Here is a 13,357-nt window from a genome sequence, read left to right on the forward strand (position 1 = left end):
ATCAGTAGCGGACCAGACAACCAGAGGTCATCCTGACATCCAGAGGTCGACCGCCCTGCCCAAATTTACACACATCTCCTTTTACTTTTGAATTGAGATGGTGGATTTTAGGACGTTTTTCCATTATGTAGAAGACACTGTTTACATAAAGGTCCGTAATCTTCATCTTGACCAACTTGAAACAATAGGTAGAAACACAATAATAATAAGCACAACATACACTTTGAGTGCCCAAAATGAAAAGGGTCAGCTGAAACAGGATGGCATTCATATTTAAGTTGTTTTATCTTCCCACTGCTACACAATCAACTCTAATCACATTTGCTACACGCGTGCATCACTTTATTAAGGTCATCTTTTGGGATATCAGCCACATGATACTAACAAGATACAACTCCTGACAATGAAGTGACCGTCGTGTCCTCCCTAGAGGCCATAACTGAAAGTTATTTGACTTTGCGTCTGGGGTCGTGTGTGTGTCTGCGTGTGTGCGTTTGTGGGAGCTTACAGCAGGATGAACATCACATCTATTGATCAGGCTAATGTGGGGAGGAAAGGCTGCAGGCCTCACTAGCTGATCAATATGCCTCTAATTACATGGGGCACTGAGTGTGTGTCCCTCCCAGGGTTGTATATAAATGCTGTTTCACTGAGAAAGATCTCACACACACAGGTCGTAGCTCACATACACAGATAGCCGTAAATCATTTTTTAACACCTCTTTTTAATAACACGCTTAAAATAATCACATTCTTTAACTTGTTTTACTGAGACTTCCTACTGACAGTACACAGGGATCCAGTGTATGCAGATAGGAATATTGGTAAGTATCCTCATATTTGAATTTACGTGTGAGTTCACATCTAGTTTGTTTCCCCTGAATCGGATCTTTCCCGAAGCCAGGGAGCCAAGGTCACTGCTACGTGATCCCAAATGCCAAACAGAACCTCTTAATATTGTTGTTTTTGACTCGCTCCCTCGAGGCCTTCCCTCTGTCATAACCCTCTTGTGTTGGACTGGTTTTTCAGGTTTGGTCCATTTTACTGTTCTCATTGCAACGTTTTTGTGACATACTGACTGTGTGTTTTAGTATTTCTCTGTGCCATCCCCTCATTCATTCTCACTGCTTTGCCTACAGACTCCTGCAGCCGCCTGCAGCCTCCTGAGGCTGCGACTGGCTAGAAGCTGTGTGATATGTTTGATATTCGGTTGTTCTTGTGCTTCATCGTGTCAACTAAATATCAGACATATTCCTACAGAGTCTGGCATTGACTTCTGATCCGTGTTGAGTCTACAAAAAAGATCCAAGTGAAGATGTTATTGATGGTAAACTTTGTTATTTTCTATTGCTACATACTGTAAAATATAATTTATGTGTAAAAGAAAAGCTTGAAAATGCTATGTAAGAATTGTGCTTTAGATAAATGAGAAGGAAAAAAAAGTAGTTATTGACTATATATTAAGGTTAAGGTTAAAAAAAAGTTTTAAAAAAATGTCCCCTAAGTTCAATGTTTTTGTATTCTTTCAACCGGCTTTCAAACACCCCCATGAACACAATCATAAGAGCGAAGACAATGGGTCTCTCCTGCAATGTGAGCAAACAGGTCTTTTCTTTTTCTAGGTTTGTGACATCAGATAACGACAAAGCCAATGGACAACAGCTGCTTATCACATGTTGGTTAGTTCAGTCCTGCTTTATTCCGCCTGCAGCCTTTTATTAGCAACAACACTACATTTCTATTCTCTTACTGCTAACGGATGGTACTTTTTTCTCCCTTCTCGGTTTTTTTTTGTCATCATGCGATAAAGATATAAATAAAGCTTGATTGCATGTTCATTTTGTCTGTATTGATTCATTACTGTCTCCACATCTCGGATTCATGCCTTATTACAGAATGCTTAAGATACTATTTTTATACCTAAATTAACTGAGAGAATGTGCTTTTGACTTTTGGTTAAATGTCCTCCTTCAATCAATTAATTCTTCATTAATTTTTTATTGTGTAATAATCCGATTATCTAAGGTAGCACATCCTAATGTGCATAAGCCATTGAGGCCATTAAGACTACTGTCTGCAAAGATCAGTGACAGTAATAATATATTTTTTAATCAAATTAGTTAGTGTGTAAGAGTACACTTTAAAAGCCGCCAACAAGCGGGTATCACATATTTCCTAAACTGCATTTTAATGTGAATAACAGGCCATTGAAGGCTTGTGTCCTGCAATATTATTCTTAAAATAAAACCTATTGTGGCAAAAATGATAATGGATAGTTTAAAGTGCACAGAAGACATCCGAGGCAAAACGATACATCACAAAAGCACAAAGAGGGAAGGATGTTTATGATTCATGACTGTGTTTGCATGTCACTGCCACTCACCTGATCTGCAGGATGAACTTCAAGTTTGATTTTAAACCTGTGGCTCCTTTTTGGTTTGTGCATGCTATCAGACTCCTCTGAGTGGTTTGTTTAAACAACTATAAGCACAAAGACATTGAAACCTATCCTGCAAAATAGAAAAACTTCCAAATCAAGGGCCTAACCATGGTTTAGATATTGGGCAGGGGGTCCAAATGAATTCCCTTTCCCATCATTTTTTATAGCGGGTTTTGGGCTGGTGTGGGCAGGTGTGGTGTAACAGTGATCCAGCGTGAGCATTTCATAGACTGTTTGTACTTCTCCAAGGACAAAAACCAAGGAGTCCGGGTTGGTTTTTTGATTTATTCATTTCATCATTAGAAATGATGATTTGCTTATTCTTGTCCTGGGTCTTTACCCCGAGGGTTAAATGCACTACTTGGAAGTTGCTTTTGATAAAAGTGTCAGCTTAATGAAATGTAATGTAATAAGTCATTGGCCGGCTGTAAGAGATAGACAACGATTAAGGAATTCAATACAACAAGATCAATAACTGGACCGTTATCAAATCACTTCTCCAGAGATTTTCTTTGAATGCCACAATAAAATACGTACACATGTGCCTGAATGTTGAACATGGGTCAAAGGGCCACGCTGTGTAGGACAACAGGCCAGTGGCAGGTTGTCCTATGGATGGTGTCATGGATGGTGAGATCTCCTGATAAGGTCAAATGGCCCCCTATGAGACAAATGTTATCTGAAAGAGTGCACACTGTATACTCTAGGGGCAATTTCTGTGCAGCAGCACAAGAGGGAATGACGAACATTGTCGCAATGTTTGTGTGCAGTGTTTGTGTGTCTGTACACTGAAAGTCTGCGTGCAGATAGAAGGTAATTAATGAGTGTGTGGAGGGATAAAAGGGGGGAGGGGGAGGGGGGGCGTTGACAAATAGCAATGAAGAAAGTATAGATAAAGACTTGCTGGTTCAGTATAAATATCGGAGCCCACAAGGAGGCAGAGCATCCTTTCAGGAGCGACACTGAAGAGGAGAAGCCAGCTGAAAGGGGGAAAATAAGAAGAAAAAATTATTACAGGGTTAATGAAAGCTAGAGGAACAGAAGAAGAACAGGTTTTTATCTCACTTTTTGATATGCACTATATATTTTATATTAGATTCGTTGGATTTTTAATCGGCTTATTTCTTTTTTGTGTGTGTTTATTTTTTTATGCATGCTGCTTCTTGTCAGAAATGGGAGACACAGCAAGAGGAGTCCTTTTGGCTTTGCTCTTGTTCCTGAGTGCCAGTGTGCCATGTTTCTCTGTGTATAACAGCGGCGAGTGCTTCTTCAACACTAAAGGTGCAGTATTGGCCGGTAGAAAATAATGTTTTTGATGTCAACGTACTTTAGTTGTGTGCTACTTTATGCCTCTACACCATATTTCAAAGGCAATCATCATACTTTTTATTTGTATGGTTACAATTACGTTTTTCCAGAACAAATGATAAGCCTTGGAAATGCAATGCAAGTTTGAATTATTTAGTAGTCAACATTAGTTTGACCCAGATCTGGTGCAAAATTGAAATCCATCATCGTCAGCTAATACTAGTATGCGTGTGCTCATAACTCTACTTTAATCTAGGAATTTTACTGTAAATTAGTGTATTTTACAATATATCTCTACTTTTGTTCAAGTAAATCCATTTCTCTATATGTCATAATAGCTGAAGTCTTTCATTTTTAGGAAGCTGTGAACACATGGGAAAGTTTTACGGAATAGGAGAGACCTGGATAACCGATGACTGTTTCCAGTGTGTCTGCATGGAACCTTTTGGAGTAGGATGCTGTGACCAGTGAGTTTGTTTTGAATAACTACATAATAATAATAATAATAATAATAACTAATTTGGATGTGTCATAGATATAACTCTCATCTTCCCCACAGTGGATCGGAACCTGTGGACTATCCAGACTGGTGTGACGTCATCCGTAGACCCGACTCTTGCAAAAGCGTTGTAGTGATGAAAGTCAATCACAAACTACCATGTCTCTGGGGAAGAGGACGTCTCAGACCAGCTGCAGGTCAACCTTGGAAATCTGACAATGATCCTTTATTTTGAGTTCAGAAATTAATGAAAAATTTCAATATAGCGATGTGTGACATTTATATTGGATTCAATAATTTGATTGTTTTGTTTTATTTTAGGGTTTGTGAGGGACTAAACTCTGTTTATTGTATTTCTAAATCTACAAATAATTACACTAGGAAATATGGGTTTACTGTGTTTAATTCTAATATAAGATTACTGTTGTGTATCTTTGTTGTCAATGAATCTGCCTGAATGTTCTAATGTATAAATGAAATAAAAATGTTCATATTCAATTTTAACTTCCTGGTTTTGTGTAAATTTGGCATATGTTATTTTCCAAATGACTACTTACTAAGTATAATTTTTTTATTACTCACTCGCTCAGCAATTAAGGTATTACAGAATTGGGAATTTAGAATAAACAATCTGTTGAATAAATATCTGCAAACATGATAACAACTAGAGCACAAGTGAGTAAAACACCTATTTCCTCATAAATGTACAATAATGGTTTAATTACAGAAGGAAAAAAATTGGTTTGTAATTCATTTTCTAGCCCTTGGTGACTGAGCGTTAATACTTTTATTTTGAAAGGAGAGCAGTGGCGCGGAGTTTGTACGTCACACTGAAGCGCGCTGAGTTATGTCCACCTTCCGACTAATTACTGAAAATGTTGACTTACCCATGACTTATTAGTGGTTTGCATACAATTAAAGACAGTAAGAAGCAATACAATGTGGATATTGACCCCCTTGGAGCCCGGAGGTAACGTTTTCTATCGTTAGCTTAACGTTTGCTAGCGGGACAATTTATGTGTTATTAAATGATACCGTTTAAAACTAAAGCCATTAAAAACGTGTCAATTCTCCTCTCCAGGTTAACATTTAATATGTAATAATCGTCTTTTGATTTGCCGACGAGCTCTTCTAGCTCACTTTATTCATATGTATTACGTCATTTCGTCAATATTCCCCCGGAAAGGTTTTTCCCAGTGAACAAGTAGCATGTAACGTTACTAAATGAGGTATCGCTTCAGTCTGTTTCTGATTCCCACACCAGAAGGTCCATGACGTGCCTCCTTTCCCTCACAGGTGAGACCCACTATCTCATCTCCTGCAAAGAGTATGTTGTGGGGCGCAAGAACTGTGACGTCCTCCTGGCCAACGACCAGTCCATCAGCAGAGCTCATGCTTGTCTCACAGCTACTGACCACGTAAGGAAAAGAATTGTTGTGTTTAGGTTTTTATTTTTTCATTTTACCATTTCTGTTTTAAGAATATGTATTATTTGACAGATTGCCCAACTTTTCTGTCTTAACAGGGATCGTCAACTTTGTTAATGCATTACATAGATTTTTCTTTCCATCCATATTCATCGGAATAAACCCTTTTTTTCTGTCCTTCTGTTTACTTTGTGCACTTTGATTCGTCAGTTAATAATCTTACTTTACCACAGGAGCTTCTAGTCTGTTAAAACTCAAAAGAATTACGGTTTCTTATTATTTTGTAGCATGTCGATAGAGTCCTCTCCACTTTTCCTCACAGTTCAGGTTAAATAGATTTTCCATTCCTGGGATACGTTCAATGCATTTTTGAAAGGCTGATTTTCTCGTGGAGACATGAATAATTGAACAGAAAGATGTAGGATGGATGGTTTGACTGATGGAAAACTTCACCAGTGCCTTTGTGAATTCTGTCCCTAGACGTTGACTTTAAAAGACACATCCAAGTACGGTTCGTTTGTCAACGGCCAGCGAACCCCAGAGAACACGCCAGTGAGCTTAAAGTCGGGCGACAGTGTTACATTTGGGGTTTTTCAATACAAATTCAGGTACGTTACTGATACAAGACCACGTTATATATATTTTACATCACTGATCATCTTTTACTTACGATTGCACTCACATGTGACACCGAGCTTCAATGTATCTAACTTGCACATGAACTGTATGTTGCATTATGAATCTCCTTTCGTTTGTCTCAGTGTGGACCACCAGAAGCCAGTGGTGTGTTCATCATGTTTGAACAATGATGGCAAGGCATCGATCTCTCAGGCCCTGCTGGCTTTGGGTGGGAAGCTGGTCAACAACTGGACGCACGATTGCACCCACCTGGCGATGCCCTCTGCTAAAGTCACAATCAAGGTTCCTGTTTTCTAATTAGCTGGTTGAATGTTGTGTGTTTATCTCCGAATATGAGTTTGATGTGCACATTCTGTTCTTATTTAGACTATTTCTGCTCTCCTGTGCTGTCGCCCCATCGTGAAGCCGGAGTTCTTCACGGAGCTCTGCGAAGCTGCTCGGCAAAAATTGCCTCCTCCTAAAGCTGAGAGGTACGAATCGATCCGTCCTTGTTTATTCCCATTTATACCGAGAGTAAACGGAGTCCACACAGAACCAAACATTATCTTGCTAAGTGCCGTACATTGTCGTAAAGGTTCATCCCAGAGATCGATGAGCCCAGCTTGAGCAAAGATGATGTCAATCTGGCAGTGATTCCAGTTCGCAGACAGCTTTTCAGCGGAAAGACCTTCATATTCCTCAATGCCAAACAAGTATGTCTACTTTGTTCTTTGTGATGATCTCATGTTGTTTTAGCAACATTCTCCTTTGATTTGTTTCCGTCTTTGTTTACTGTTTTAGGAAACAGGCTTTCAAGTGAGAGATGATTTTATTTCAGTAAAACAGGATAACAACACACCACAGTTATGGAAAGAATCACTAATAATCACTATAGTTTCAGTATATAGTGTTTTTTTGTCAGTGACCTCAGAAACGATGGAAAGCCACATGATCCTGTCAGCTGATTATCGGTTGCCAGGCAGTGTGCAGGCCTCAGAGCATGACGGCTCCAGGAGAGATCACATGATCACAGAAAAGCTGCAACTGATGCTTCTTTTTACTATTAATGGGAACATATGATCTACATTAGTTATGTAGTTTATATAATGTAGAATGAATATATCTACTTCGCTTTTTATTCTCTGACCCATTAATGTCCAGTCCCCCCGTTCAGGCAAATGGTCCAACCGAGGGGGGGTAGTACTACAGTACAGTATGCTCTCTGCTGTGAGCGCCACACAGACTTATTCGTGACATATTAATGTCAGTGTGGAACTGATCTTATTGCACATTTTTTCAGGGGGGGGGGAATGGTAGGGGAAACACTGATGTCCATTACCGGCAAATAAGTATGTGTTATTGATATAACACTATGGAGATCTGTTAGATGGTATGTGAGGTGATAAGGCAGGTGTAATACTTAACCCGCGGGTGCCTGTTTTATAATTGTAATAGTTATTATAATTGTTTCAAGGAGATCAATCTCTCCTTAATGAAATAGTTCCTGCATTCCTGCTGTTTAAAGTCAATTGTTGTAGACAATTATTACGTTATGAATGAATGTTTCTACATTACCCAAGCTTGACTAGGAGAGCGTACATGAGTACCACACCATAATAGGATATCCGCTGAAACAGATGCTTCTACAAAACGTAAAATATGTATGCACATCTCAGAGGCTTAAGTCTTGAATCAAACTGACGGGGAAGTCCAATTATTCTTGTATTGTCGGTAAACACACAGTCCATTGTCTAATCGCTGCTCTTTTGTGGTCCGCAGCTCAAGCGCCTGAGTACAGCAGTGAGCTTTGGACGTGGCGAGAGCCGGCTGCTCGAGGAGGGCTCTCTGCCCCGAGAGCTGCTGGAGTCTCCACACAGCTGTGTGATCAATGTGATGACGGCCAGCTCGCAAACCCTTCCTTTCTCTACCACGGAGTGGGTAAACTCTGTGAAGAACATCGTTCAAAGGTTTGCACAAACTCCTTTTCAAAAGCCCTCGAGAGTGTGTTTTGGCAATTTGTTTGTCTATGTGCGATGGTTTGTGAACCCTTTAAAACACTCACTTCTTTTCGCTGACACAGAAAAGGGCTCAGAGTCATCACAGAATCAGAAATTGGTTTGGCCGCCATCTATGCTTCGTGTGATAAGTACTGCAATCCATCCTGTCTAACACCAGACTCCGGTGGGTGAAGGGGCCGAATAGAACTGAATGCTGTTTTTTACGGCATTTCATTCCTTTTATAATTCTTCTTTGTTGTGTTTCCGTCCTTGTTCGCCGCTCTAGAGTCGGCACCAAAAGTGGCCCCCAGAATCCCCACGGCTTCGCTGTCGCAGAGCGCGCCGGTGGACGAGACGGTGTTACCTGCAGCGTCCCAGAACGTCACGGCTTATGTGGCTAACACAGAGCCGTCACAAGGGTACCGACGAGCACAGCTCGGACACGCATCTTTCTTTTAATTTCAAGTCATCCCCAAGCTTTTCATTTTTTCATCTGTGCAATCATACTTGTTTATCAGGAAAGAACTATGTGAAGGTACGGGGGTGATGGCGGTCGGGGAGACTCCCCAGGGGACGCAAAACCAGAACAGCAGTCAGGCCGGTGGATTCAGACCCTTTGCCAAGAAGACGACCACTCAGTGCGTTGTGCCTGATACGATGAGCTCATCGTTCCACACTGTAGAGGGCGCGGACTCGCAGAAGAAGAAGCCAGAGTCTAAAACAACAGGTGGACGATATTTGCAATATGTGTGAAACTGAGTGGATTTGTATGCGTATTATTCAGTGAGTAGGTAGATTACGTTTGGCCTGAGCCGGGAAATCAAAGCTAGCGCTACATGAGAGTTGTTCCAATCTTCTAATCTGCCCCTCGGCAAGTAAGCATGCTATCCAGTGAAAACGCTCGCTTCATGCCTGTAGCGCTTAAAGCCTTCAATGGGTGTTTATCCAGTTTCAGGTGCAGGCAGTAGTGGAATCAGGTCCCGCACGGCCCTTCCCAGGAGCAACGTGTCTCCCCAGAAACAATCAACTCTAACCAAATTCTTCCAAAATGCCAACAAGAAAAGGTAAACATATGCTCTTTTAAATAGATACAGGACTTTAGCATTTTGTTAAGAATGTAGTGCGCTAACTAAACAACTGATTTGCCTCAATAAACGCCCCATGGATTGCAAACAATATAAAATGAAAGTCTCATGAAAGTCTTTGTCTCCCTGTCATCGAGGCCTTTGGAGGAAGGGCTCTCCTCCATCACGTCGGAGCCAAAACGTTCTGCACCGGAATCAGCCGTCCGCACGCAGACGCCAAACACTTTAGCCAAGTCCAAAGAAACATCCTCGCGTTCAGACAAAGGCCCTGCGGCAAGACCCCAGACTCCACTGCGGCCAGCAGCTGCTCTGTTTGCAGGACGGTCGGAGGCTCCGTCAGACCGCGTCTCTTCCCAGGAGGAGCCACGTAGTAGAAAGAGGAAGGAGATGGAGGAAGAGATACAGATGGAGGAGTTGGAGTCTCTTATGTCCGAGGACTTGGAGTCTCTTATGTCCGAGGACTTCTTTGACGAGCAACCGACAGTGAATCAAGGCCAGCAGGCCCCGCCCACAACACCCAGTTCAACCGAACAGAAACAAAGATTAGCTACTGTGGAGGCTCCTTCTTCCAGCAAGAGGCAACGGGTCCACCCAGAAGAAAACGTAACGTGCCAGAGGCCGCAAGAGAAGAAGCAAAGATCTGACCAGGATGTTTTCACCATCAAGACTGAGCAGCTTCATCCTTTAGAGTACGAGACTAATATGGAGTCCAGCACACGTCCAGAGGTTTCATCTGCCAGTACAAGCAAAGACGTGCCTCCTTTTGAAGATGATGATGACGAGTCGTTCATTGCGGTGAGGATTTACTTTTGTTTTCTCTTATTCATCCGGGAATTCAGAGAAAAGAACATTACAACTTGACTTGGCACACGTTTTTGTTCAGCATTCACTAAAATAGACATTTACACCCCTTTATTCCTGCAGGATTTAGAACTACTACAAGTGGATATTTGCCAACCTAAGGAAGAGCCACCGACCCCTCTGAAAGCAGTTTCAATAAAACCGGAGGTCAAAGTAAGTTCTGTTGTAAAGCCCCTAAAAAATAAAGTTTGCTCTTTTTTTCTTTTATTCTGTGCCTTTATCTTTAAACCCATTATAATTCCGTTATCCTGCTCTTCAACATTGGGAACTACTTAGGATTCACAGGAGATACTTTATGATGCTGCCTGTTATATTTGTAAAATCTGAAGTCACTTTAGGTGTCTTGAATTGTTTCTTTCATATTGTGCATCATCAAATTAAACAAAGAATATTAACTCCCCTTCCTACAAAAGTGACTTATTAATGTGCTCTTTTGCAGGAGTCAAAGATTGATGAGGATCTGCCCAACAGGCTGGTGTTAGTGGAGTTCAGATCTCTCACTGTGACCGCCCCTCCCAAAACCAAACCACAGAGGATGCAGAACAACGGCCACGCAAAGAACTTCAAGTGCTTTCAGAAGGTCAGATTAAATACAAAGCCAAACTTTAAGAAATAAGCTTGAATGCCAGGAGGAAAACACAATGATGAAAATCCAATCAAATTTGCCATACGCAAAAAAATGAAATATGTTTTTCATAAATACCTGCTTGCGACAGATCTACGTGACAGGTGCACAGCGCTCACCCCACATCATCAGAGGATCTGATCTACTGGTTCACAGCAGGGGAAAAAACTCAGATCTGGATGAGTTCTTGAAAGACGCAGTCGAGGTACTATCGTCTCAACTCTGTTATCCGTCTGTGATCCGTTGACTTGGCTTCTCGATTTGAGCCTGCGTTTGTTTCAGGAGGAGCGTCAGAGCAGACGGGACGAGAGTGTTGGAGATGACCTCTTCAGGTGAGATTTCATCATCTGTGACTTTGTTACACCCCCCCCCCCCCCCCCACTTTCCCTAAACCTAGATTGTGACTGGAACCAAACCAATTAATCTTTCCTCTGTTATTAAAACCGAGGCTCATTCCGCTGGTTTTATTGATCATTGGTAATGATGTGTGACCCTCCTGTGTCTTTACGTAGTGCGTTATAGGGAAGGTCCAAAAGGTTGATAGAGAAAATACCAATTAACAAACAACAGTCGAAAAGCATCATGATAGTGACAAAATAAAAGTTTGAAATACAAAGTAATGCAAAAAAAGAATGTGTTTATTGACAAAAAGCAATTTGTACAAATATTTAAAAGACCAATTAATCCTAAATAGTATGAAGAAGTAAAGTATCTACAGCAGATCTACCGTTTGGCTCGACAGATACAGGCTCTTGTTTCTGTCCAAAGCACCTTTTCTATTTAGACCTCATCAGAACTACAATAACGTAAAAGTATTGGTAAAAACATAATCAGGAGGAGACGTTATAAAAATGAAGTGTGTGTGTGTGTGTTTGATCACTGACTCATGCTCGATCAGTCATGCGGTCAAAGGAACAGTCTGCTGCTAAGAAAACAATTAACGGTTTTTGTTTTTTTGGGGGGGGGGTGGGGGGGTTAGGTCTAATCGACGTTTCCAGATTTGTGGTTTATAGGAAGCCTGTTTGCTTTAAGCTGTTCAAACACTGCCCTCGGTTTACAGTGCCTCATTTGGGAAGTTTTATGACTTGTTCAAAATGCCTCTAAGGACATCGAGGATGAGGAATGTTGAAAGCCCATCCTGACATGGACGGACCTATGAAATCAGATCTTTTTTGTGTCTTTAGGTACAACCCCACCAAACAAACCAGGAGAAGATGAGATGCCTTCGGAGTGCATTGTTTTCAAAGGCACAGGAAGTATCCATCATCAAAGTATAAAAAGGGTTCCAGAAAACAATTGAAATATGAATCTTGATGTCTGTATTAAGTGCTAAACTGATCAGAAATATTTTCCAGTATTTTGTATTGTTCCTGTTCTTTCTATCTCTGAATGTAAGTAACGAAGCCACTGACAGCCAACAATGTAACAAAACAATCTCATGTTCAGAGATTCCTCTTAAAAGTTTTATTCATCAATAATAATAAAAAACGCACCATACAAAACATTACAAACTCTTCGGTTGTACAAGAGAACAATAAAACTGCTGCAAGCAGCTATCTCTTTGTTTTAGAAGTTGAGACCAGTTGAGGTTTCCTGGTTTTGGCTGAACTCAAAGTTTTAAAGAGGGATTCCAGTTGGTGCGTGTTGAACAGTCGTACGTGAGCCAACAGGCACTTTTACAGATATATATAAACTGTTTGGATAAATTGTGGTCATGTCATTCTGTGCGGCTGGTTGAAGTCCACCTGTTGGTGCTCCATTAAGCCAGCGGTTTGCTCTTTGAGTGGAAAGTGAAATCAGGGTTACGATTCAAATCGGTAGTTATTTATCGTTTTAAAGAGTTATCTGCACTTTTGAGACACACAATTTCTTCATTCCTTTAATGCACTTCTGTCTTTTGCTTACAGCAACTGTTGCTAGGCAATATTTCATGCCTGCATGCATATATTTAATATTCTTATAGAAACAATATACAAGATTCAACAATGTTCGATATACAGTTGAAATGTAATATTTAATGTAGGAAAAAACCTGATCACTAGTTAACTGGTATGATCAGCAAAACCTATTTGGGAAAGTGTAAAACTACTAACTTTGTTAGTGGAAAAAGTTATGTGACTACAGTAACAAGTTATTCACCTAATGCATGAACCCCCACACGCACGCACACACACACACACACACACACACACACACAAACACTGAGTAGCATATTGCATTTAAGAAAAATATCTAGATGATACAATAGAAAAGCAAAGACACAAACAAACATACTGCATAATAAGGGAGGAAGAATATTTTGCTACTGCTTCTGCTCACAACCGGTCGAAACGGTTCTTTGACTATTGGCAAAATATGTTTGTTTTGAAGCTGTACTTTCAACATGCTATAAACATGTCTCAATGTAATCATGAGAATACAAAAAAAGATGCTCAGATTTGGCTTGCTAAAACCATTAAAGGTAAATCATTTAGTTGGTATTGTTAAAATTGGTCTTC

At 40.6% G+C, this 13,357-nt stretch overlaps 1 protein-coding gene across 1 annotated transcript; it reads left to right on the forward strand.

Moving 5' to 3' along the window:
* Positions 1-5,064: 5,064 nt before the first annotated feature.
* Positions 5,065-13,352, forward strand: nbn (nibrin). Its single transcript, XM_037453186.2, has 17 exons — positions 5,065-5,216; positions 5,543-5,664; positions 6,154-6,281; positions 6,435-6,594; positions 6,679-6,782; positions 6,887-7,004; positions 8,071-8,258; positions 8,372-8,472; positions 8,575-8,707; positions 8,807-9,015; positions 9,238-9,352; positions 9,511-10,168; positions 10,298-10,387; positions 10,674-10,814; positions 10,951-11,064; positions 11,142-11,191; positions 12,044-13,352. The coding sequence occupies exons 1-17, from the start codon at positions 5,186-5,188 to the stop codon at positions 12,075-12,077; spliced, it is 2,496 nt and encodes an 831-aa protein (XP_037309083.2). The 5' UTR covers positions 5,065-5,185; the 3' UTR covers positions 12,078-13,352.
* Positions 13,353-13,357: the final 5 nt, after the last annotated feature.

The sequence above is a fragment of the Pungitius pungitius genome, chromosome 11 (assembly GCF_949316345.1).
Source record: "Pungitius pungitius chromosome 11, fPunPun2.1, whole genome shotgun sequence".
Classification (NCBI taxonomy): domain Eukaryota; kingdom Metazoa; phylum Chordata; class Actinopteri; order Perciformes; family Gasterosteidae; genus Pungitius; species Pungitius pungitius.